Genomic DNA, 26,488 nt, shown 5'->3' with positions numbered 1-26,488 from the left:
CAGTTTGGAGTCTGAGCCCTGTTTCCAGGACTCTGCACCACCCTTCTTGAGTCCGGCTTTGCCCTGATGTTAGCTCTGGGGGAAGAGCACACTTTTTACTGCAGGGATTCCAGAGATAAGATGCTTAGACTTTACACAGGCTGAGCAGAGCTGCTGGTAACACACGTGGGTGTGATCTGGTGACACCCCAGCAGGGACTCTGACAGCCTCGAACTTTGAGGTAATTACCCCCCTCCCCTGGCACCCAGCTTTGAACCCTTAGTCAGACATTGTTCGGTTTGGGATTCTGTAACTCATGAAACTAGAGTTTCACAAAAGGTTGTGCAAGGGAAATAAGCCAGTTACAAAAGGACAAATACTGTAGGATTCTACTTATATGAGGTCCCTAGAGTAATCAAATTCTTAGAGACAGAAAGTGAATGGAGGGTGCCAGGGCCAGAGGAGGGAAGAATGGGATTTATTGTTTAATGGGGACAAAGTTTCAGTTTTGCAAAATGAGAAGAGTTCCGTGGACGGATGCTCGTGATGGTTGCACAACCATGTGAATGTACTTCATGCTGGTGAACTGTACACTTGAAAATGGTTAACAGGGTCAATTTCATGTTGTGTATTTTACCACAATTAAAAACTAAAAAAGCGCTCTAAGAAGAGGAAGAGAGTAATAAATGGGATGAGGCTGCTGGAGAAAAATGGAAAGAACCAGAACTACCGACAGAAAGACTGAACAGTTTCCTTAATGCTTGGTCACCGCAGGGGAGGGGGCTATGTAGAGAGCGTGTTAAAACTTTCAAAGTGGGCAATTACCAGACCAAATGACCGCTTCATATTTCCACTCTGAAATGACTCACTCTTTGGTTCAGCACACAGGGGCTGAGGGTCCACGATGTGCTCCTCTGGGAACTGTTGGTCTGGAGGGAAATCAAGGTTTGCGGCGCACCGAGACACAGCACTGGGCTCGGGGCACCAAGAGAACCTCGCCTAAATTCAGTATGCACCAGGGAGGCCTCCAGGGCATGGAGCCAGGCTCTAAAGGTAAAGGAGGATTGGGGAAGGGTCCCTGCAGGGAGGGCAGGGGCACAGCATGTGAGGACGCACGTCAACCAGCCCTGCGCCTCCAGACACTACCCGGAGCCCAGGGGGCAGCCTCCAAGGCACCTGGGAGGAGACGCCGCCCTGCGTCAGGGAAGCAGGCGGGAGGTTGTTCACGGACTCAGCCCTGCATCCTCAGAGCCATGGGTAGCTTCCACGGGACTTTGGGTAACTCAGAGATAAACGAGACTCCTGCTTTAGAAAGTGCGTTAGTGGTGTGATTTGAAGGGAAACGTGGGTGAAGACGAGGAACTAGTTCGGAGACCCTCTCAGCACTCCAGTGGAAGGAACTCAGATCTGGACTAGTAATCGGTGTGTGGCCTCTCCCAGAAGCAAGGGGCCAATGAAAAACACCTCCCACACCTTCGTGTCTGGGACCGGTCCCATCTTTTGATCCGTTGCTCATTCATCAAACACAACTGAGCACTTCGTAGCCTGTGGACCGTGGAGCCAGATGCCTGGGTTCAAATCCCAGCTCTGAAAAGGACCAGCCAGTACCCCCTCTGGTGGAAATCACCATCGCCTCTCCCTGGGTTCACACAACAGCCTCCCTCCTCCACCCTCCCCTGCTCTTCCGGCCGCCCCTCCATGCTCCAGGGACAGCCGTCCTCCAAAAATCCCTGCATATCTGACCATGTCACTCTCTTGCCTCAAAATTCTCCAGCACATTCTCTCTGCTCCTTGGAAATAAGACCAAACAAGTTACCTAAACTTTTAGGGCTCCGTTTCCTCACCAGTCACAACGCAGATGATCACAGCAGCCACCTCGAAGGCGTGGAATGAGGGTTAAACAGGGGACACCTGTAAGTGCTCAGACTCTGTGACACCTGAGGCTGCCTGGTGGGACCTCCAGCACTGCCTGGGTCTCCCGCTCCTCCCCGCCACAGCGCACGCGCGCGCACGCACGCGCACGGCGGTGGGCAGAGAAAGATGAATGGGACGTGGCCCCCACTTTGAAGAAGCACAAGCTCTGGCTGGGAAATAACAACTCTGTAGTGTCAGAGCTATAATTAAGTACAAGATGCAGTCTGAACACATATTTTTATATAATTAAATTATATCAACTCAATACGAGGCCGTTTTCTAGGAAGGCAAAGAAACGACACACAGAGCAGATTTTAGTCTTTGAGAGCAGCGGAGTGTGGGCAAGGCTGCGTAATTACTATCTAAAGGACTAATTTGGTGAAGCCACGCTCACAGATCATTAGCTTTATTATATTGCCCGTACATTCCCAGGGGAGCAGTCTCCATGTTTTACACACGGGATAGGTAAGCATTACGAGAAACTTGATATTACACGAAGTATCATCGCTAAGTTCCATTCCTAAGGATTTTCAACTGTTGCTGACACTGTAATTGGGCTAATATGTACAGAGATGCTACAGCAAACGACAGTCCTAACTATACCCAACTGCTTCTCGTCTGGAGCATATTTTTCTAGAAATGGTAAAATTCGTGTTACACAAAATAACTTTGGGGGGTTAATTTAACAGTCCAAATTTTTTTTTACTGCTAAAAATGCCGGTTTTGCCAAGAACTACTTCCTTGTGTCGGTTCCTTTGGCTGAATATAATTTGTGTTAAGTCTGTTAAACCACCCCAGGCTTCTTGCAAGTGTTTCTACTTATTGAGTCAAGTGGACCCGTGTCCAGCTGGGGCTTTCTGTACTGTTTGTACAGGGGAGTCTGACTCCACCTGGCCAGTCTCTGCACTGTCCCACATCCGTATGTTTCTGGGTTTTACCCGTAATGTTTCCTTGCCTGCAATGCCTAAGTCTACTAGTTCTTTGGTGAGGAAGAGTTAAATGTCACGCGTGTGCGCGTGTGTATCTACATTCCTGTGACACGGGCACCAATATGTATGCATGTGTACTTATACACATATGTGATATATAATATAAAATATGTATACACATTATTTCAAGCATACAGAAGAGTGGCACGAGTGCTTTCCCTGTTTAACCTCAATTTAGTGCACATGTTACATGGGAAGCGTTTCGACTGGTGTGTGTGTATTTCACACACACACAGTATCCATCAGGAAACCCACCAGGCGCAGGCTCAGCTTAGGAGCCAAAAAGCACAAACGTGACCACTGGGAGCCTCTGCCTGGAAAGTGGTGCCAGTCTAACGGGAGATCTGAAAATAAACCGCCATGACAGGCCTCTGGGATCATCACGATGACAGGGGTTTATGTGGCCACCCAGAAAGGACACCTCACAACACTTGGGAGCCGGGGTGGTGGCAGGAGAAGGAGCTCGGAGTCGGCTGAGACAGGCAGCTGCCCCCCTGGGGGCTTTGGGCGCCAAAGGGGAAGGAGGGGGCCCTGAAGGCTCTGCAACAGGAGGTGGTTTTCCAGATCAGATCTGTCTTCCAGGAGGAGCATTCCCAGCAGCTAATTTCACCTTAGGTGAGCTCATCTTCAACGTGGATTCTGTTACCGTCTGTATACTGATGGCTCTCAAACTTTTTATCTCCAGTCCGGACGTCTCCCAGGCTCCGGTCCCCACATCCTACAGCCTACTGAGCCCGTCGGCTTCTATGTCCCACAAGCCCCAACTGAACCACCGTCCACATGCCGGTCCTTCTAGGTCCTTCTACCTGGGCCCATGGCACTCACTTGCGTGGATGAGTCAGGAGCCCGGGCGGCATCCTTGACTCCTCCTCCTCCCGCTTGTAATGACTTAAGTCCAGGTGAGGTCAGCCCCTAAGTACCCCCATCTGGTGGAAATCACCATCGCCTCTCCCTGGGTTCACACAACAGCCTCCCTCCTCCACCCTCCCCTGCTCTTCCGGCCGCCCCTCCATGCTCCAGGGACAGCCGTCCTCCAAAAATCCCTGCATATCTGACCACGTCACTCTCGTGCCTCAGAATTCTCCAGCACATTCTCTCTGCTCCTTGGAAATAAGACCAAACTCCTCAACGTGGCCGAAAGGCCCCACAGGACACACCGAGCCTCATTTCAAGCTCCGCTCCTTTTTCTTTCACCACAGGAGACTTTCTTTCAGTTTCCAAAAGGTCCTCCCCCCCCACCCCTCCGGGCTTCCCACCCAGTCTGGAATGCTCTTGCCCGCCCTCTCCCCAAGCCCTCTCCCCAACCCCGTCAGTGAGTGGCTTCCCCTCATCCCACAAAGAGCTCACGCAGGCCTTCCTCAGCCCGAAGCCTGGCCACACTCCTTACGCTTCTCCTGAGCACCATCTATTCCCGGGGTCATTAAACAACTTGTGAGCATGACGATGAGCGGCCAGTTCCCCAAAAGCAACTCCGGCTTCCTGAAAGCAAGGACCACGTGGACCTGGCGTGTTGCTGGAACCCTCAGATCCATGTCGTGATGAGCACGGTGGATACTCAACCACTTGTTCAATAAGAAAAGGAGCTGAGACTGGAGGCGGAAAGGCTAGTGTGGGGCTGCAGTCCTTACAACAAACCCCAGATGAGAACTGACCAAGGTCTGCGCTAAAGCACAGGGAGAGATGATGAGATACTGGGGGAGCAGAACCTCCCAGGCCCATGGAGATGGGAGGCCGGGAGAAAGAGTGTAGGACAATGACTAGGGAAATCTAATGTTTCTAGGGAAAACCATGTTTTAAACATTTTTCATTGTCCTGTGCACATTGTAGGGATTCACTCGAAATTGGCTCCATTTGCCAAGTGAACTTAAAGGCCTCTCTCTCCATGAATGCCTGCCTAACCGTCTCTACCGTCATTATCTTTCATGTGAGCTGCCCATTGTCCTCGAAAGGTTTTTTGTGGGAATAATTTGCAGTCCAGGACAATAATGCCTTCCCCTCCAGAGGGCACAGCATGAAGGACACAGCCAGTCCTGGACCACACCGCAGTGATGCACAACGATCTGGCCCCCACCCCTCGGAGGGCTGGCACCTCCCGTTCTCTCCCCCTCTGCAGGTAGCCAAGGTCTCCTGTGGAACTCCCCACCGTGGGCAGCCTCTGGGCTTGGCGTCCTTGCCCTCTTGCATCATCCAAGGGTAACGGTCAAATGTGCCCCTTCACAGAGGGGGTAGTTTATTAAAGTCAGAGAGTTTAAATCTTCTCCAGAAAACTGGCAGAAAAAAATGTGCTACTGCATTTTAAGACACGACTAAGTACTCTGTAAAAATGTGGTTTTCCACACAAATAGTATTTTCCAGTAAAGATACAGCTTGAGAGGAAACACAATTGGAAGTATGTCTACCTAACTCTTAATGGAAAAATAAATACTTTAAAGAAAGATAAACTTCTAAAGAGCTATTTCTTTAAAGTAAGCCAAGGAGGATGTGTGCTGGCTCCTGCCGGCACATAACGACAGACCCAGTCCTACATGATATTAAAACAAACATGCTGCTTTCAGCAGAATATTAAATGTACGTGTCCAATATCTAGCAAGAAAAACATGAAGCTCTGGGGGGAGGGTATATTGATAATAATTATATAGCATTTAAGGTTTACGGCACACTTTTTTATTATCCATGTTTCTGGTGGCATTTAAAACACTTTACAAATCCTAGAAATCCTCTATTAATAAGCTAGGATTTTTAAGATGAATAACCACAGTTTTCCTGAAAGAATTTTTGTAAGTAGTACAAATTACCATTGATTTTAAGTCCTTGGAGAAGCTGTTTTGCTAATAAAAGCAATTGCTTTAATGTTCAATTTTCAATGCTATCCATGATTAAGTTTTTACGCTTCTAGTTTTATTAGCTCGAACAGACTGTAACAGTAGAAACAAAGATGTTATTTTTCTTTTATCCATCCTCTACTCAACTAAAATGTTTATTTTTTTAAAAGACTATATGAAAAGGCTTACACCATCTCAAAAATTAATAACCAACTAATGGTTACTTTTAAGCATAGTTTTGTGAATTCTCCACCAAAATGCTCGGGTCTGTTCATAATGTCATAAATGCTCGTGGTTTGGCTATAAAATAAATTCCTTGCCGGAATACCAAGTGTATCAATTAGAAGTTCTTGCTTAGCACGGGTGCTTGCTATGCACTCTCCCATGAAAGCATTTTCTACAGATTTTGCTATCAGAGAAAGCCTAGATCAGTCCTCTGCCACCACATAAGAATACGGAAGAGGTCTGAAAATACTTCATGTTGTTGAGTTCAGAGTGATTTCCTCACACAAGGTCCTTGATGCCGTTTCAAACCCAACTATTTGCCAACTTGAAAATCCTATCCTAATCATAGTAAAGAGAAGGTGGTCAGAATTACAGATGCCAAACTATTTCTAAGATTTTAAATAAAGTATTCTTAACTCCCCCAATATAAATGTTTAGAAATGAAAACAAGTTTTCATTTCACAACTAGAAAAAAATAAATGGCAGTAGCTCAAAAGATGATTATACTGACTTGAGAATGTCATTGGGAGCAGCAGGTTGTGAGTGTGGACTTGACCAGCCATGGTTATTAACAGGTATCACCTACACGGGAAGAAGCCCAGCTGCACCAGGAAGTGGTAGATACTCCATGCATAGGATCTAGAAGGAAGCTGATAAGGTCTCTCACAACACCTTTCCAGGCGAGATGGAAAAAAAGCTATCAGCCAAAATCGTAACCTTTAAGGCAATGACTAACTTCCATGTTATTATAACACTGAAATATTTTACATAAGTGTTGGGATTATTTACAGCATTACGATACAGATTACAATCATCTTGGGCTGGAGGAAATTCCTCCTCAAAAAGAAAATGTAAAAGTAAGCAAAAAAAAGGGCTTAGCCTCAACATAATAAAGGCCATATATGACAAACCCACAGCCAACATCGTTCTCAATGGTGAAAAAGTGAAACCATTTCCACTAAGATCAGGAACAAGACAAGGTTGTCCCCTTTCACCACTATTATTCAACATAGTTTTGGAAGTTTTAGCCACAGCAATCAGAGAAGAAAAAGAAATAAAAGGAATCCAAATTGGAAAAGAAGAAATAAAGCTGTCACTGTTTGCAGATGACATGATACTACACATAGAGAATCCTAAAGATGCTACCAGAAAACTACTCGAGCTAATCAATGAATGTGGTAAAGTAGCAGGATACAAAATTAATACACAGAAATCGCCGGCATTCCTATACACTAATGATGAAAAATCTGAAGGAGATATTAAGGAAACACTCCCATTTACCACTGCAACAAAAAGAATAAAATACCTAGCCAAACATAAACACCTAGGAATAAACCTACCTAAGGAGACAAAAGACCTGTATGCAGAAAACTATAAAACACTGATGAAAGAAATTAAAGGTGATACAAACAGATGGAGAGATATGCCATGTGCTTGGACTGGCAGAATCAACATTGCAAAAATGACTATACTACCCAAAGCAATCTACAGATTCAATGCAATCCCTATCAAACTACCAATGCCATTTTTCACAGACCTAGAACAAAAAATTTCATAATTTGTATGGAAACACAAAAGACCCCCAATAGCCAAAGCAATCTTGAGAAAGAAAAACCAAGCTGGAGGAATCAGGCTCGCTGACTTCAAACTATACTACAAAGCTACAGTAATCAAGACAGTATGGTACTGGCACAAAAACAGAAATATAGATCGATGGAACAAGATAGAAAACCCAGAGATAAACCCACACACATATGGTCACCTTATTTTTGATAACGGAGGCAAGAATATACAATGGAGAAAACACAGCCTCTTCAATAAGTGGTGCTGGGAAAACTAGACAGCTACACGTAAAAGAATGAAATTAGAACACTCCCTAACACCATACACAAAAATAAACTCAAAACGGATTAAGGACCTAAATGTAAGGCCAGACACTATAAAACTCTTAGAGGAAAATATAGGCAGAACACCCAATGACATAAATCACAGCAAGATCCTTTTTGACCCATCTCCTAGAGAACTGGAAATAAAAACAAAACTAAACAAATGGGACCTAATGAAACTTAAAAAATCTTTTGCACAGCAAAGGAAACCATAAACAAGACGAAAAGACAACCCTCGGAATGGGAGAAAATATTAGCAAATGAAGAAACCGACAAAGGATTAATCTCCAAAATTTACAAGCAGCTCATGCAGCTCAATAGCAAAGAAACAAACAACCCAATCCAAAAATGGGTGGAAGACCTAAATAGACATTTCTCCAAAGAAGATATACAGATTGCCCACAAACACATGAAAGGATGCTCAACATCACTAATCATTAGAGAAATGCAAATCAAAACTACAATGAGGTATCACCTCACACCAGTCAGAATGGCCATCATCAGGAAATCTACAAACAATAACTGCTGGAGAGGGTGTGGAGAAAAGAGAACCCTCTTGCACTGTTGGTGGGAACGTAAACTGATACAGCCACTATGGAGAACAGTATGGAGGTTCCTTAAAAAACTAAAAAGAGAATTACCATATGACCCAGCAATCCCACTACTTGTCATATACCCTGAGAAAACCATAATTCAAAAAGAGTCATGGGACTTCCCTGGTGGTGCAGTGGTTAAGAATCCACCTGCCAATGCAGGGGACCCAGGTTCGATCCCTGGTCTGGGAAGATCCTACAGGCCGCGGAGCAACTAAGCCCGTGCACCACAACTACTGAGCCCATGTGTCTCTATAGCTGTTATTAAAACAAAGAAATCATACTGGTATCCAAGCTTTACTAGTTGTGTGGCCTTATAAAGTCAGAAAAATCTCTTTGAGCGTCAGTTTCTTCCTACGTAAAGGAGGATGGGAATTCTACCTATGTCAAGGGAAGGCTCTGAAGAAAAAAATGCAATAAAGGATGGTCAGTATTTCCCAAACGACAAACTGTCTTATAAATGCCAGCTTTAGTCCACTTTCCAACTACTGTAGTTTTTCTTAGGGCAATAAAAGAAGTTTGTGATTTCTAGCTCACTTTACAGAGTTCTAAACAGTTCGAAGAAAAAACATGGCACACATTTTCTACTTAAATGAGAAGGCCAGTATCTAAAAGATGAGAATGGATAGTCTTTTCAGGAGGCTAGATACTGCCTACATTCACATTTAATATCCATTACAAATTAAGTAGGAGAGATAGTAAGGGAAAAAAAGTATAAGGATAAAAGAGATTTCACTCATTACAACAACGTTTTTTCTTCCTTCCTTCTCATTTTTATTACTAACTTCTATCTTTATCTCACCAGGAGTACGTTAACTGTGACAGTCATACAAATAAGTATGGGTTGTATTTTCTGAAGCTAATACACAACTATGACTTTTTAGTTCCTGTCACTATCAAAAGCATGGAGTGTACCCAACATATGAAAATTTATGAGTTCATCTATTACACTGCTGTAGTCCTGCCACTGTCATGTAAATCTCTAATTTAAAAAAAAAATTTTTTTTCAATGTAGCTAATAAAACATCCAAATGTTTAATTTAGTTCTTGGTGAAATGGTGTTTCTGTGATCCACTGCTTTAATTGAATCATCATAGTCATTAACTGGATTGTATTCATTTATATTTTCACTTAATGGAAGCCTCTTAAAAATGAATAATTTCACATCAAAACATCTGCTGCCTAAGACATCACCAGTTAACATTCATTTCTGCCTGATAGGCTACTCTTGCTTTAAACTTTATTCATAAGGTAACCAAAAAATAAACACAGAGCTGAGCTTTTTAAGAAAAGCAATTCAACAGTTGTGATTTGATTGTATTTTGAACTGATCTTATTGCTTGATTCTAGTCATTTTTTTCAAGGGTGGTTGGGGGAAGGATGGATTAGGACTTCGGGATTAGCAGATGCAAACTATTACATATAGAAGGGATAAATAGCAAGGTCCTACTGTATAGCCCACGGAACTATATTCAGTATCCTGAGATAACCCATAATGGAAAAGAATATGAAAAAGAATGTATATACTGTATAACTGAGTCACTTTGCTCTACAGCAGAATTTAACACAACATTGTATTGATAAATCAACTGTGCTTCAATAAATAAATAATAAAGTCATTTTTCTTTAAACTGTTAGCCATACAATATAAGAGCTGGTTTTTACTTTCTTCTTGACACCGTTACCAGTAAAATTCCTTACCGATATCGCTAACCTAGCAATTAACAAGAAAAGGCAGAAGACCAAAACATTCATGAATAGATGTGTAGGTCAATTTGATGACTGAGTGGCTGTTTAGAAACAATATGACCAGCCCCAAACAACTGCTCCAATATGTGCAGAGTAAAACCGTTCCCGTGACTCTAAACTATGTATTGTATAAAGGATTCCAGTGGCCAGCAGAGCACCAAATACATTCTGTCTGCCTTCAACTCTGAAATGTTGTTAAATGTGGAGAGAGAGCCAAAACCTTCTTCCTTTCCACTGAAGAGGGCATTACAAGTTAATGAAGGCTCACGTGTGATTAATAGGACAATTATAAGCTGCCAAAACTATCAGAATATATACTCTTCCATGAAAAAGATGATAAATGTCACCAGAGATTAAAATATCATGACAGAGGAGGAATCAACCCAGTGACCTTTACTGCCAAGGCTAATACCTCCAATTTGCAAACAGGTGTTGAATAACTAGAAAAATTCCCCTAAATCACAATTACAATTGCAAAATAAATTGCTCGAGTTGTCAAAGCATCTAGAATTCCAAATTATTCCGACTGCACCATAAACAAATTCCATAAAACACACATTTTTTTTCTTTAACAAACTTTTGGGATCCTCTAATAAAGCAGTAAATCCGACACATAAAAAACTGTATGGTTAACTTTTGTGCATGAATTATCACACATCATGTTCTGATAAACTATGCAGTCTGCTGTGAAAATCTTTTTCAACCCTGCAAGTGAGATTAAAATCTTTCAAGCATGTAGGATTTTATATTTTTTTAAAGATGCCATATTGGTAGCTATTAATATTTCCATCCTGTAAAAATAAATAAATAAATAAATAAATCTATCACCCCGTAAACAAAACAGTCGAAACACTTTTAAGCCAGGTTCACTTTGCCTGTCCATTTAAAAAGCTCTAGATTGCAGGGAACTGTGATGATTTCATCAAAGTAGAACTGAATGGATCCTGAGGGTCCACCCGCGACAAACACTGCGCACATCCTCGAAGGAGTGTTTCGTTATTAAGTGATTTGTTTTCCGAGTTCTTCATCCAGACATTTCCAAACAGATGTGAGTTTGGAAGCAGAAAGCAACACGTCCCCGGAGCCCCGGGGCGGCCGGGCCTCCCCCCGCGCTGCCCGGCCGGTGCGCTCGCGCGGGTCTCCCCGGGATCGGCCGCCCCGCGCGCACTGGCCGAAGCCGGGACGGGAGCCGGGCGGGGCGGGGCGGGGGCGCAGCGAGGCGCGGCCCGGGGCCCGCGGCCCAGCACAATGCGCCCGCGGCGGCGGGAACCGCGCGCCCCTCCGCAGCAACTTTGCACGGCCTCCCCGGCCACCCGGCCTCGCCCCTCGGCCCGCTCCCGGCCGCGGCCCCCGCCCAGCCGGCCGCCGCCCCTCACCGTTGCAGAACTGGAGCAGCGAGGATGTGTCGTACAGGCTGCTGTAGCTCGAGAAGCCGTCCTCCATGCTGAGGCCGCCGGGCAGCGCCCGCTTCCACGGCCCGGCCGCGCCGCCGCCGCTCACCCCCACACTGAGCCGCGCCGAGCCGCGGCCGGCGCTGGCGCTGGGGCCGGCCCTGCTGTGGCGGCGGCCGCTGCCGGTTACCATGGCAACCCCGGGCCCGCCGCCGCCGCTGCCGCCGCGCGAGCCCGGCGCCCGCTCTGCCCGCCAGGGGGCGGCCTCCGCGGGGGACGTGGCCGGGCGGGGGCGGGGACGGGACGGGACGGGGCGGGGAAGCGGGCGGGCGGGCGGGGCTGCCGGGGCTGCCGGGTCCCGGGAGCCCAAGGCGGCGCGCGGCCGGGGCCAGGATGCTGCGGGAGCGCCGCGGCCAGGCCCCGCCTCCCCGCGCGGTCGCTGGCGCCCCCCAGGAGGGCGGGACGCGGGGGGCGCGGGGACAAAGGAGAGGCGGAGACGTGGGAGCCGGCGCGCGGGGAGCGGGGGCGTCGCCCAGGCCCGGGCAACCCCTCCTGCGGACGCCGGAGACCACGCTCCCCGGGGGCGCTATCTCCGCGCGCGCGGGCGGCTCCGGGACCAAACATGGACAACTCGCGAGCTCATTTCGGCTGTCTTTCCACGTCGCAGCAACTCCGATTTTGGCCTCGTCCTGCGAGGCGCGCCCCTCTTTCCGCACGTCTTCCGCCGCAGCACGGCCCTGCCTCGTGTGAGAATTAGCACAGGGCTTGTGACTCCGCTCTTGGGCCGATAAAAGATGCGGTTCCCACTTCAAAAAGAGGCCCTGGTAATGTCAGGCTGGAAAGGCTACGGCCTTTAAAGGAGCTAAAACATCTGCTCTGTTCTCTCCCACTCTGATCAGCCCCTGGGGTGCAGATTTGTCACATTACACACTTGTTAGCTTGTTACAGGACCCACGGAAATCTGTATTTACTCTATCTCAGAGAGACGAAGAGTTGGGACAAAATATCATAGTAGGAGATAAACGCACACATCCACGGGTTTGTAACTTTTCCATTCCCTGAGTACACATGCCAGGTTAATGGTTTGAGTTTCAGTGCCCATGGCCTGAAGTAAAGATGCTGGCAAATAACAAAGCAGGATGCAAGAGAGAAGAACATGAGTTTGGTGATCCTCTGGCTTTGTCCAGAACAGACCGCATAACATGTATGCTCCCGGTTACACAATAGTTATAATTCACTTACATGTAAAATTCTGAGTAGGTCCGAGTTGTAGGTGTTAATTCCTGTAAGTTGAACACAAGTAGGTGAAATGAGAGCCGAGTAAAAAGTTACTATTAGGAAAACCTGGGGGCCTCACTGGGGTTCAGAGGCGGATAGAGGCCTGTCTTTGCAAAAGCAGAAGATGCTGTCAGGGATGGGTCTCTGGTGGTGTGCCTGGTGTGTTTGGCACATGGGGTAGCATGACTGGCATTAGATGCTGCGGGCAGAAGGGAGAGCTTGAAGCCCTTATCCAGGTCCCAGTCAGGGAGACCAAGCAGAGAAAGCGAGAGGGATTGTTCACACCACTGTAAAGCAATTATACTCCAATAAAGATGTAAAAATAAATAAATAATAAAAGAGGAAAAGTACATGGGGAGGTGGGGGGCTCGCTCAAGGGCTGCAGGTGCTGTGGATTTGACTGTGACCTGGTGTTTGAAGGACAGCGTTAGTGATTGTGGAGGAGAGAAGGAGCCGGGCCTGCTGACAGGCCAAGGGCTGGCCGGACAAGAGCAGACAGGCTGTACATAGATAGTGGGGAATAGGAGTGCGCAGAGAGAGAGGGGCACGGTAAGAGAGGTCCCGAGAGCCGGCAGAGGAGCCTGAGCCAGACCTGGCAGCAGGCGGAGGGAGGCTGGCACGAGCAGTGTTAGAGATGAGTCTGAGTGTGAATCGGACCACAGGGGCCGTGGCCTGGAGCTGGAGCCACCCAGGGTGTCTGCAGTGCTCCAGAAACCAGACACTCAGGGCCCAGACAGTCAGAGGGAAGAAAGAGGCTGAGGGACCGGCCAGAGGGAAACTGCTCCAGGACGATACAGCTGGAGAGACAGAGAGGCCAAGCAAGCGAGGACAGCAAACCTCCTGTTAGAAATGCCCCACAGCAACGGGGGATGCAGACCAGCTGGCCAGTGAAAGAATGGGGATGTGGGAATTGTCAGCAAAGAGGCTGTACATGAACTGTAAAGGAAAGAATGGAAGGTCAGAAAGGAGCTGGGAAGATCCTTGGAAAAGGAGAAGGACATTCCAGAGGAGCTGTCAAAGAGGTAGGACGATCAGCCTAGCAGGTTGTCTCGTTACGAAGAGCACAGAAATTTGCAAGGAGGTGGGCCTTTTCACAGGTTTCTCTAGAGGACAGGTCGAAGAGGATGAGCCTGGGGAAAGGGCTTCAGTCTGGTGGCAGAGGGCTCCCAGGTCACTTGGAGCATCTTGGTGAAGCAGTGGGGACAGGAGCCGGGCTGCTGGACGTCAAAAGGAGAGCACATGGGGACTTCCCTGGTGGTCCAGTGGTTAAGACTCTGCACTTCCACTGCAGGTGGCATGGGTTCGATCCCTGATCGGGGAACTAAGGTCCTGAGTGCCGCGTGGAGTGGCCAAAAAAAAAAAAAAAAAAGAGGAGAGCACATGTAGATGCACATTTCAGAACTTTGGCAGGGAAAGGAAATAGGTGCCAAATATTGAGGGCGGAGGTGGCAGAAGCGTCACATGAAGCCTCGACCCCCGCCCAGTACAAGTTGACCCTCTGCATCCCGAAAGCAAGAGGCAGGTACTGTGCAGGAGGGGTTCTGAGCACACGTGCACATTTGAACTTGGCCCTTCTCTCTTTTCTCATTTCCCATCTTTCTTCCCTTCTAGTCCGATCTTTATGCTATCGCTACTCTACTTTGTGGTTTTATACATTAGGATATTTTGGATCATTGGTATTAAAAAATTGATATGTGGCATTCTCAAACTTGGAAATGAAGTGATGATCATGAATAAATGATCAAAAGATGATTCTCTTTAAGAATGTCAGCATTCCTGATTTATAATGTTAAAGGTATGACATTTGGTGACCCCAACAAAGGAAGGTTGGGGAATAAAGAAAATTCAGAAGTGGGACGAAGAAGAATTGAGCTGGAGATTTTCTTAGAGGATTTTACTTCCACCAGAGCAAAGTTACAAATAACAGTTAAGAACACAGTCCACTGCTTTTGAGATGATAAAGATCATTATTACACTCTTAACCTAGACTATTAAACAGCTCTGTTTTTCCCCACAGTGATAAAAGCCTTACTCTAAAAGGGGCAAATTTTAGTGTAATTACAAGGATATGCATGTTAAGTCAATTAGGTATAATCTACACAGCATTTTTAAAAGACCTATGGAGAAAGTTCAAGAAAAATCTCTGAAAACCTAATTAATAATGTGAGATTTTGTGCCCAAACATTTTAACAGACTGTTATTCCACGTCATTTTGAGATAATTTATGGCCTGAGTCCAAAACATGTTGTTGTCATAAATGATGTATGCTCTCTAGGACAAGACAACCATAGCATTCAGTGGTATTAATAGCAGCATTTGTACAACACGTGAAAAAGAAAGGAAAATGGGAGCTCTGTAGCCATTATTCATGGAGAAGTAATAAAAAAATACCCAGAAATGTAAAGCCTTGTGCATCTATAGTTTAATTCAACATTCCTCCAAAAATAGTTCTACAGGACTAGGAACCATGCAGAGACTGGGGATACATCACACAAAACACGGTGCCTTCCAAACTGCAGGTGTCATGAAGTTAAAGACTCACATCAGGGACTTCCCTGGTGGCATAGTGGTTAAGAATCCTCCTGCCAATGCAGGGGACACAGGTTCAAGCCCTGGCCCGGGAAGATCCCACATGCCGCAGAGCAACTAAGCCTTGCGCCACAACTACTGAGCCCGTGAGCCACAACTACTGAAGCCCACGCGCCTAGAGCCCGTGCTCAGGAACAAGAGAAGCCACTGCTCGCCACAACTAGAGAAAGCCCGTGTGCAACAACGAAGACCCAACGCAGCCAAAAATAAAAATAATAAAATAAAATTTTTTAAAAAGTCATTCAGCACTTTAAAAAATGAAACAGAATCAACTATACTTTAATTTTTGTAAAAAGGAAACAGAAAACTCCATTCTGGGTATATAACCAAAGAAATTGAAAGCAGGGTCTTGAAGAGATGTTTGTACACCCATGTGTATAGAAGCATTATTCACAATAGCCAAAATGTGGAAACAACCCATTTTCCACCGATGGATGAATGGAGAGACAAAATGTGGTCTATCCGTACAACGGAATACTATTCAGTCTTAAAAGAAAGGAAATTCTGACACTTGCTACCACATGGATGAACCTCGAGGATATTATGCTGAGTGGAATAAGCCAGTCACAAGAAGACAAATGCTGCATGATTCCACTTATATGAGGTCCCTAGAGGAGTGAAATTCATACAGACAGAGAGTAGAATGGTGGCTGCCAGGGGCTGAGGGTGGGGGAGTTAGTGTTTAATGGAGACTGAGTTTCCAGTTAGGAGATGTAAAAATTCAGGAGGTGGATGGTGGAGACGGCTGCCCAGCAGTGTGAATGTACTTAATGCCACCGGACGGTGCCCTGCAAAGTGGTAAAAACGGCAAATTTTACGTTGTATGTATTTTACTACAAGAAAAAGTAGATGAAATAGGAAATATCAAGGTGCATTGAACATAGTAAGAACAAGCATTTTTACCTGAAGTGTTGATCTTTACTTGAAATGTCTGTATGTGTGCTGAGTTGGGGTGTAAAATGTATTTCTCCCTGTAGGTGACATATAACAGTCGGTACAAATAAATATGTCATTACAAATTGTGGTAGGTGTTATGAAACAAAACCAGGAGGAAGGGTTTCAGATTATTGTGGAGGGTCTGAACTGGACTGAGGCGTGAAAGGAGGGCACAAAGCAGCAGTGGGCAAAGAACCAGTTCCTTCAGGCAAATAAGGCTCATCTGGGGAGCTGAGATTACCGCGGTGGGAGACAGGGTGGCCTGTTCACAGGGGGGCTCTGATTTTATTCTAAGAGCCGAGAAGTTGCCTCTCAGTTAGTGTTTTGGGTTAAATTGTGTCCCCTCCCGCCAGCTTCATATGTTGAAGTACTAACTCCTGGTACCTCAGAATGTGACCTCATTTGGAGATGGGGTCTTTACAGAGGTAATCAAGTTAAAATAAGGTCATTAGGGGGGGCCCTAATCCAATATGACTGGTGTCCTTATAAGAAGAGGAAATTAGGACACAGACACACACAAAGGAAAGACCACGTGAAGACACAGGGAGCACACGGCTGGCTGTCTCCACGCTAAGGAGAGAGGCTTGAAATCCATCCTTCCCTCCCAGCCCTTGCCCACACCTTGATTTTGGGCTTCTAGCCTCCAGAACTGTGAAACAGTACATTTCTGTTGTTTAAGCCTCCTGATGTGTGGTACTTCATTACAGCAGCCCTGACGAACTAATACAGTTAGTATAGAATCTCAAAGTCAAGCATTGGATATTCCAGAGATTCAGGACACCATTCATCACTGATACTAAATTATAAAATATAAAATACACTTTCTCATGATAAGACCGTTACTCCATAAAATGAGAGGTAATCACAGATTCTTGACATCAATAAAGAATATTAAACTCCATTGTCCCCAGCTTGCCTGCTGACACAGCAGTATTTTTCCGCAACATCCCTGACAAACGGTCACTCGGCTCATTTCCAAGTTGAAGAGCTTGAATTATTAAAAAGATTGTTGGTTATTTTTATCCCAAACCGCCCTTCCCAAGGCATCCTTCATTGATCCCACTTTTGTCTGATCAATTGAATCTCCCTCCGTCCTGATGCAGGCTGCTGTCTGCTCTGAAAGGGTGCTCTAACAGCCTGTGTCCCGGTGTCCCCACCTCTGCTTTGTTACTCCAGGGTTAACTTGCCCAAAGAGGGGTTGACGACATCATTTCATTCTCTGATGCCTGCCACATTAAGTGCACGCATCTTGGCGTGGACTTCCAGTCTGTCTGTGTTCCTGCCACAAATGCTGTCTTTGGCATCCGACACGCTCCTGCCACACCACGGACACGGCAACCCCTATCCACGACCCTCATACGTGCCATGCACGTGAGCGCTGTGGACCTCTGCCCACACCGTTTCCCAGCACTGAGTGCCCACCTCCCTGCCTGCCAGCAGAGAAGCTGCCTCATCTGGGAGGGCTTGGTGAGCCCCCTACATCCCCCTCACATCTACTGGTACCTGATTGCCTCCCTTACATCAATCAGCCTTGTCTTGTAGGAACGTGTGTGTGTGTGTGTGACCTAAGTGGCACTTCCTTTAAATAACTTGGAGATGATGATTCTACGGATACAACGGAAGTTTGTATTGATTTTTTTTTTTTTTTTTTTTTTTTTGAGCAGCCAGGCTATAGGCTGTTGGTTCATATTGAACTTCTGGTCAATTATAAACCTATCAGTCTTTTTCAAATGAATTATTGTTGGGTCGTCTCCCACCTGTACTGAGCTAATTGATTTAAAAAAAAATGTTTAATCTAAAGATAAGATTTATCTTTACCCCTGTAAAACGTCATTTGATTTGTTTCAATCCGTCCTTTTAACGAACAAAACTCTTTTAAACTCTTGAATCTGGTATATAACACATCAGCATTGGGACAGCAGAAAATGTGCTGTAATAAACCCCTTAACATCTTATTCATCCTCGTAGTTGATAAACACATTAGAAGCACAGGGCGGGGCTGGCGGAGGCGGGGAGCTCTCACATGGGCCACACCTCACCAGCTGCATCTCCACTGATCTTTTTATAAATACTCTGGATGTGTCTGTCCAACTAAATATCAAGTCACCCAGTTGTTTGCTGGCCCAGACTATTTTTCTCTGTACTTTCCACAGGGTTTTGGGAAGGCTCTTTACCGATGCTTTGTACATCCAGCCTGGTAACCCCGTGAAAAGAGGGAATAAATTTGGTTTGCTTCTTCGTAACATTTCCTTCCAAGTGAGTTCACACCAGCTCTTCAAAAATCTGTTAAAATTTTTGCACAGAACCAATATTAATATCAAATTTATTATCTGTATTTTCCAGAACCCAACTTGTTCTGCTTTTTGGAAAATTATGACATTTTTCCCTTCCCAGTTTTCTGTGACTCCCATCTGGCCAAATCCGAGAAAGTTTGTGGAGGCCTAGAGACTGGATTCACAGTCACTAAGCGCCACTCGCCTGCCCCCATCTCTCACCTATCTTGGGCTCTTGACAATTTCTCCTAAGGGACATTTCTTCAACTCTTCCCAGTTTTAAGATTATTCTCCTTATTGGAGGAAAAGAAACCCGCAAAGTCCGAGAGACGCAGACTGGCTTTCAGAGTCCTTCGAGGCCCCCATTTTCTGCCTCAGTCAATCCATTCTGCTTTTTCCTTTTCTTTTTTTTTTTTCTTTTTTTTAAATTTTTTTTTTATTTTGCGGTATGCGGGCCTCTCACTGTTGTGGCCTCTCCCGTTGCGGAGCACAGGCTCCGGACGCGCAGGCTCAGCGGCCATGGCTCCCGAGCCCAGCTGCTCCGCGGCATGTGGGATCCTCCCGGACCAGGGCACGAACCCGCGTCCCCCGCATCGGCAGGCGGACTCTCAACCACTGCGCCACCAGGGAAGCCCTTCTTTTCTTTTCTTTTCTTTTTGGCTGCACCGCGTGGCTTGTGGGATCTTAATTCCCTGACCAGGGATGGAACCTGGGCCGTCTGCAGTGAAAGCGCAGAGTCCTAACCACTAGGCTGTCAAGGAAGTCCCTCATTCTGCTTTTCATTCCCCAAACACCCGGCAGTTATCTGCCCCTGGGGCTTCACTTGCATGATTTCCTGGAAATATCCTTCCGCTCTTCTGTGGGCTCAGCTCTTAAGCTACTCCCGCTCTGTCCAGCCAGAGTCCCTGCCCCCTCCACTGCTGATGGCTGTCGGTACCGTTCCTCTGTGCTAAACCAACCTGCTTTTTGAAGCTCTGTAGAAGCTGGGAGCTCCGTGGGGGCAGGACTACTGCTCTTCACTCTGTATTCATTCACCCTCCTGCAGCAGCCAACACGTGTCCTCCTAGCGCTCTCCCTGGCCTCGCCCCTGGATCTTGCAACTCATCTCACAAAGGTGAACTCAGCTCTCTGACTACCTGTTCAGTGCTGGTCCCGGATGGGCTGTGGTGGGTAAGAGGCACCTGGACGAGAAGCAGCACTCTGTGTAATAAACACAGCCTTATCAACTTCATTATCCTATCACAAAAATGTCGACACTGCAGAACCATGAACTTCTGAGCTTCCCACAGATAATCTGCTAATAGTCCAAATGGATATGAAAACTCCTTGTTATCTAAGAAACCCATGGGGTTATTGCCCTCAGTAGGTTAGCCAATCAAAAGCATTCTTAATGATTTGCGTTGATCAAAAAAATTTACATATTTTGCAGTGTCTGAAGTGAAGTGGAAAATTAAAAGCAATATTGGTTGGTTTTCTCTCTCTTTTTAATCCTTTTATTTATTTATTATTTTTTTGGCCGTGCCGCACAGCTTGCGGGATCTTAGTTCCCCGACCAGGGACTGAACCCAGGCCGCAGGCAGTGAGAGCTCAGAATCCTAACCACTGGACCACCAGGGAATTCCTGGTTTTCTCTTTTCAGAATAGCATTCCATTGAGGAAACTCAGTGTTAAAATCGTCCCTTATCCATACAGTAATGTAAGTACTGCAGTGGATGGCAAACGAAATTTCCGTTGTGGCATCTCCACCGAAAAATGTCATTTTCAGGAATTTTTGTTCATTTGCTCCATTGTGTCACCTGTGAGGTTTTATGGCAGTTCTTGGCATATCACTGACTAATCACAGAGTAAATATTCTAATATTAGGTCAACTACTCATTCCAGTGTGGTAGGGCAGCCGTGTTTATGCTTGTGTCCTGGCATAATAATCCCCCTTTGACCCTGAAGTATTCTAGTTTGGATGACAGATTATATAGTCATCCTAGGTAATATGGAAAGATGCAGACTATACCCATATCATGCATTGAAAAAAATTATCGAGGTTCATACAGTTATATTTACAATGCCATCCTCAGCTTCCTCACAGCAGCAAAACTGCAAGAAATAACAACAAGTTGCCTGGAAATCTGAATTATCTATCAGGAAAGTCAAGTAAAAGGCCCGCTTCTGAGGTTTGCCTGGTCCCTTCCTACCACCCCCATCAGAGCCCTTTTCATCCCAGTGGCTGAGATACATAATGCTTATTTGTAATTAACAAAGCATCCTGGAACACTTGCGAATATATTTGCCCATGGTCTGCAGACTCTAGTTATCGCATTGATTAAGGCAAAGGTTTAAAGGGTCTTCTGAGCAGAGATCACTGGTAAGATGCTCCTCCATCTCCCCCGGTCATGGGCTTGTTCACTGTGGTTTCTTTTTTTTTAATTGAAGTATAGTTGATTTACAGTGTTGTGTTAGTTTCTGGTGTACAGCAAAGTGATTCAGTTTCTCATACACACACACACACACACACACACACACACGTGTATATATATATATATATATATATGCTTCTTCAGATCCTTTGCCATTATAGTTTATTACAAGATATTGAATATGGCGCCCTGTGTGTTCTTCATCACAGATGCTGCTGGGTGCTGAGTATTGGCTCACTTGTTTGCACTCACCCAGTGCCCACTCTGTGCTGGGAACAAGGGACACAAACGGGCCTAGAGCAACACCTGTCCCCTGAGGGTCTCATCGTCCAGGAGGGCAGTAGACACCATAGGAACACACTGAACACACAGGAGGGGACCAAGGCACCCAGGAGCTCATTGGGGGAGAGTGCCAGTGCTGTCCGTGCATCAGTCACCATCCGTGCCACAGGCCTGTGGGGTAGGTAGTACTGCCTCAATTGTACGTGTAGGGAAACTCCCTTGTGAGCAGAGGGGCAGGTGCCTGGCCTAAGGTCACCTTGCCGGTGAGAGGTAGAGCCAGGATTTAAATCTGATCCTGTCAGGCCCCAAACCTTGCTTTTCTGCCCTGAACTACCACCTCAGCAGCTGAGGATGGGATAAGAGAGCCTGGGGGAAGGACGGAAGATTTACCCAAGAATAAAAACTGACAGCCTGGTTGGGGACAAAAAAGAAGAACACCCCAAGATAGGGTACGGCCATGGACCTCATCCTGTGGGGTGCAGACCCCAGGTCCAACGTACCAACAGTACGTGTGAAGAAAGTATGTGCTGCTTGGGCTTGAGACGAATGAAGGCATGAGGATTACTGAACCCCCAGGGGCTAGGACCGGCAGGGAAGGAATCCAGGTTGGGCGTGTTGGATGGGACCAGAGTTCTGGCTTTGATGGATCTGAGAGATGAAGTAAGTGGAGAGGAGGAGATAAAGTCATCCAAGTAAGAGGCTAGAAGTGCACACCCAGTGTGTCTGGGAAATGAGGAGCCATCCAGCTCTGTTCAAGTCAAGGATGGGACAAGGAGGTCAGACAGGAGGTATCAGGCTGCACTGCAGAGGGCCTAGGACCCCTTACTAAGGGGTTGGACTTGGCCCATGGATAATGAGGAGTCCCTTGGAAGCCTCACAATTAGGCTTGCTTCAGGAAGTTTGATGGGGAAGTTCATGTAAACGGACAAACTAGTGGGCCACAGGCATAGTTCCAGGTGAGGCAGTGAGAGCCTGGGTGTGGCCAGCAGCCGTCCTCCCAGGTGGGTGGGGAATTGGCCAGTTGACCAAGTTATTGATACAGAAGACACCAGAGGAGGGTCTCACTCTGAGAGGGACGGAGTGGGATGTCGGGAAGAGAGGTGAGTGCAGGGAGAAGGCCGAGGCCTGGGCAATGAGGATGCATCTGGGGACGCAGAGGCCGGACAGACGAGCTGTAGCAAGGCCTGAGGGCCAGCAGTGGCCAGGAAACAGGCAGTCAGGCTGGGAAAGGAGAAAAGAGCTGGAAAACCCACCTTGGGGGGCAGCATGGTCAGAAGGGGCTTTGTCAGGAGGAAAGGGTCAGAGGAAGGAGAACTGGTTACAAGTCAAGGAGAAGGGAGGTGGTGGCTGGAACAGACTTCCAGAGAACACTGTGTGTGTGTGGGGTGGGGGGGTCACTTGGGAAAGAAGGAGGAATGGCATGTCTTCCGGGAGGAGGGTCAGAAGGATGAGATGGGTGAGATGCTGCAGAAAATGTGAGGTTTCATTCATTTGTTCAACAAATCTTTGTTGGCAACATGATCATCCTTGTAAGGAAGTTCTAACAGTGACTTTCTAGGGAAAGACAGCACACAGATCATGCGTATCTGTCTCCACATTCTGGGGACACTCATGATACCCATGGGACAAAGAGGATGGAAGAGGGGACAACTTCAGTACAGCTTCACAGTGGTAAACAGGTAAAGGAGAGGTGTGGTCTCATCTGCCCCAAACAAGCTGAAATGGAAGCCAGCAAGCTGGGGGCAACTAAGGAGCACCCCACTTCCCACCAGAGAACCAGCAAAGATTCAGGAACTGACAGCACGACTATGGAAGTGGGGACACAGGAGAGGCTGAAAACAGGAGGATTGGACTTCCCTGGTGGTACAGTGGTTAAGAATCTGCCTGCCAATGCAGGGGACACAGGTTTGATCCCTGGTCTGGGAAGATCCCACATGCCGCGGAGCAACTAAGCCCACGTGCCACAACTACTGAGCCCGCATGCCACAACTACTGAAGCCTGTACACCTAGAGCCCATGCTCCGCAAAAAGAGAAACCACTGCAATGAGAAGCTCATGCACCGCAACGAGGAGTAGCCCCCACTCGCCACAACTAGAGAAAGCCCTCGCGCAGCGGTAAAGGCCCAATGCAGCCAAAAACAACAAGAACAAAAACAGGAGGATCAGCCAACAGTCTGCTTAAGAAGCTGCTATGGACTGAACTGTGTACTCCCCAAATTCCTATGTTAAAGCTCAAATCTGCAAGACAACTGTATTTAGAGTTAGGGCTTTTAGGAGTTAATTAAGATTAAATGAAGTCATAAGGGTGGGGCCCTAATCTGATAGGATTGGTGACTTTATAAGAAGAGGAAGAGATCTCTCTCCCTCACCCTGAGAAGACAACTGCCTCCAGAACTTCAAGAAATAAATGTCTGATGTTTAAGACCCCCAGTTAGTGATATTTTGTTATGGCAGCCCGAGGTGACTAATACAGAAGCAGTTAACCCCCTTCCCAATCTCCTTCCTCTCCCTGCAGAAGATTGGAGGTTTAATCTCTGAAGGAGGTGAACTAAGGTGTTCTCAGCATAAATGGATACCGGGGGGGATTATCAGGGGGGAAGACTCTGAAGATGAGAAAGAAGTGATGGCCTAATGCTGAATGGTGAAACCTCACCCCAGCCCCTTCCCATCCTCAGTTCCTGCATCCTGGCAGCCCAGTGTCTGCCGTCCAGGGCAGAGTGTGGAAGACCCTTCTTTAGGGACCATGACAAACTCTTGGGAAAAGACCTGGAGGTCAGGAAGTTCAGGAATCACAGTTGTTGACAAGTCCTCCTGTGGACAAATCTCATCTGTGGACTCAGAGCTTCATGCAGCTTTTGAATGTTTGTCTCTGAAATTTGAATGGAGAGCCAAGGATCTCTAAACAGTCGAAAAAATATAAAAGGAAAAAAGGGCAGGGAAATATGAGGAAACAGACAACACAGAGAACAGAAGGATATAAAAGATCATCAACATCCTCAGAGGTTGACGTTATTGTAGCCACAAAACAAGGACAAGATACTAAAGTTAGGTGATAAAAATGAGTATTTGACAAATGTAGAAAACAAACTTATGGTTACCAAGGGGGAAAAAGTTGAGGGGGATAAATTGGGAGATTGGGATTGACATATACACCCTAAAGCAGATAAAACAGATAACTAATAAGAACCAACTGTAGAGCACAGGGAGCTCTACTCCGTACTCTGTAATGACCTATATGAGAATAGAATCTAAAAAAGAGTGGCTATGTGCATATGTAAAACTGAGTCACTTTGCTGTACAGCAGAAACTAACACAACACTGTAAATCAACTCTACTCCAATAAAAATTAATTAAATAAAAAAATGAGTATTTGGAAATTAAAAATATGATGGTAGAAATAAAATCTCCACAGAAGAGAATAAAATAGAGTTAAGATAGACACACTACTGTATATAAAGTAGATAACCAAAAAGGACCTACTGTGTAGCACAAGGAACTATACTCAATATTTTGTAATAACCTATAAGGGAAAAGAATCTGAAAGAGAATATATATATATACACATATATATACATATATACATATATATACATATACATACATATATATATATACATTATATACATATAATCACTGTGCTGTACACCTGAAACTAACATGACATTGTAAATCACCTATATGTCAATTTAAAAATTGAAAAATAAAATAAAATAGAGTTAAGGAAATCTCCCTGAAAAATAGAATAAAAAGACAAAGCAATATGGAATATAGGAGAAAAAATTCAATAGTCATATTGGGAAGTTCAATGTCTGAATAAAAGGACTTTCAGAAAGAGAAAGTGAAGAAAATGGAGGGAAATCAGCAAATAAATAGTTCAAGAAAAATTTCCAGGACAGAGGGACATGAATTCCTGCATTGAAAGAGCCTGCTAAGTGCTCAGTACAATGGCGAGACAACCAAACACGAAAATTTATATCCCTGTGACATATTACAACACTGGAGATAAGGGAAATGCTCAAAAAGCTTGCAGAGAGAAAACAACAGGTCTCAGACAAAGGATTAAGAATTACAATGAAACTGGATTTCTCAACAGTGATGAAAGGAGCTGGAAAACAATAAGGAAATGCAAAAAAGTAAATTGTGGCGGGGAACTTAATTTCAGCCTATAATTACAGACAAACCATCCAATCAAGTGTGTGAGTAGAATGAAGATATGTTTGGTCACACAAGTTCTCAAAAACTTAGCTCCCATGGGCTCCCTTTCTCAAGAAGCTACTGCAGGTTGTGCTCCACCAAAATGAGGGAGTCACCAAGGAAGAAGACGTGAGATCCAAGAAACAAGGAACCCAGGACAGAGGTGAAAGGAGTCCCCACGAAAATGGGTTGAGAGCTCCCAAGACATCAGTTGTGCAATGGACAGTAAGAACTGTGTTAGTGGGCAGCCAGTCAGGTTGCAGCCAGAGGACAAAGTCTCTGGAGAAAGGCTGCCAAGAAGATGAAACTGGAAACTACTGCAAGATTTACCCATAAGCCAGAGTATCTGGGGATGACTTAGTAATAGGTACAAAGAAAACAGAAGACAGTTACTCACTCCAGGAAAACAAAAAAATTGTACAAGAAAGGAAATGCAATCAAATGCTACGTGGCTTAACCATGAATAGCGTTCCATAGTCCTAATAATATAAGCATATAACAATCAAATTAAAAAATTATGACATAACTACATTGGAAAGACAGGGAGGAGTGTGCGTGCATGTATAGCGAGTGATGGGAAAGAGAACTAGGTCTTCACCTTCCATGGTGGGAATTTAACAGATAACAAATTCCTGAACCTGGAAAAATCAGAAAGCATCACTATACCCCTGTTATTTCAAGAAAGATAAATGCATTCCAAAAGGAATAGATTAAATATGTGGAAGGAAGTTGCTTCTGGGAAGTGGAAATGTGGGGGTGACATGGGGAATGAGGGGAGGTAACTGCTCTCTCTCTCTCTCTCTTTTTTTTTTGTATTAAGCCTTGTAGAACTGCTTGATTTTTAACTATATGTGCCATATGACTTTAATAAATTTAAGTTTAAAATCATATGTACATTTTCATCTGACATCTTGAACTTCAATTTGTTTGTTTGCTCTTTTTTTACGCAAAATCGTCTTTTTATTTTTATTTATTTT

At 45.6% G+C, this 26,488-nt stretch overlaps 1 protein-coding gene across 5 annotated transcripts in view; it reads right to left on the bottom strand.

Annotated features, from left to right (window-relative positions):
- EML1 (EMAP like 1) overlaps positions 1-11,692 on the bottom strand; it is a 139,655-nt gene extending 127,963 nt beyond the window's left edge. For 3 of the 5 annotated variants that reach the window (XM_082620207.1, XM_082620203.1, XM_082620204.1), the window contains exon 1: positions 11,534-11,692. In XM_082620207.1, the coding sequence (XP_082476333.1) occupies positions 11,534-11,600 (67 nt within the window). In that variant the 5' untranslated portion in view covers positions 11,601-11,692. The remainder of the gene's footprint in view (positions 1-11,533) is intronic. The other 2 variants (XM_082620206.1, XM_082620205.1) reach the window with 2 other exon arrangements.
- Positions 11,693-26,488: the final 14,796 nt, after the last annotated feature.

This window comes from Mesoplodon mirus (genome assembly GCF_964341445.2).
Source record: "Mesoplodon mirus genome assembly, chromosome: 4".
NCBI lineage: Eukaryota > Metazoa > Chordata > Mammalia > Artiodactyla > Ziphiidae > Mesoplodon > Mesoplodon mirus.
Note: the sequence above shows the minus strand (reverse complement) of the source record. Positions and strands in the feature narration are given on the sequence as shown.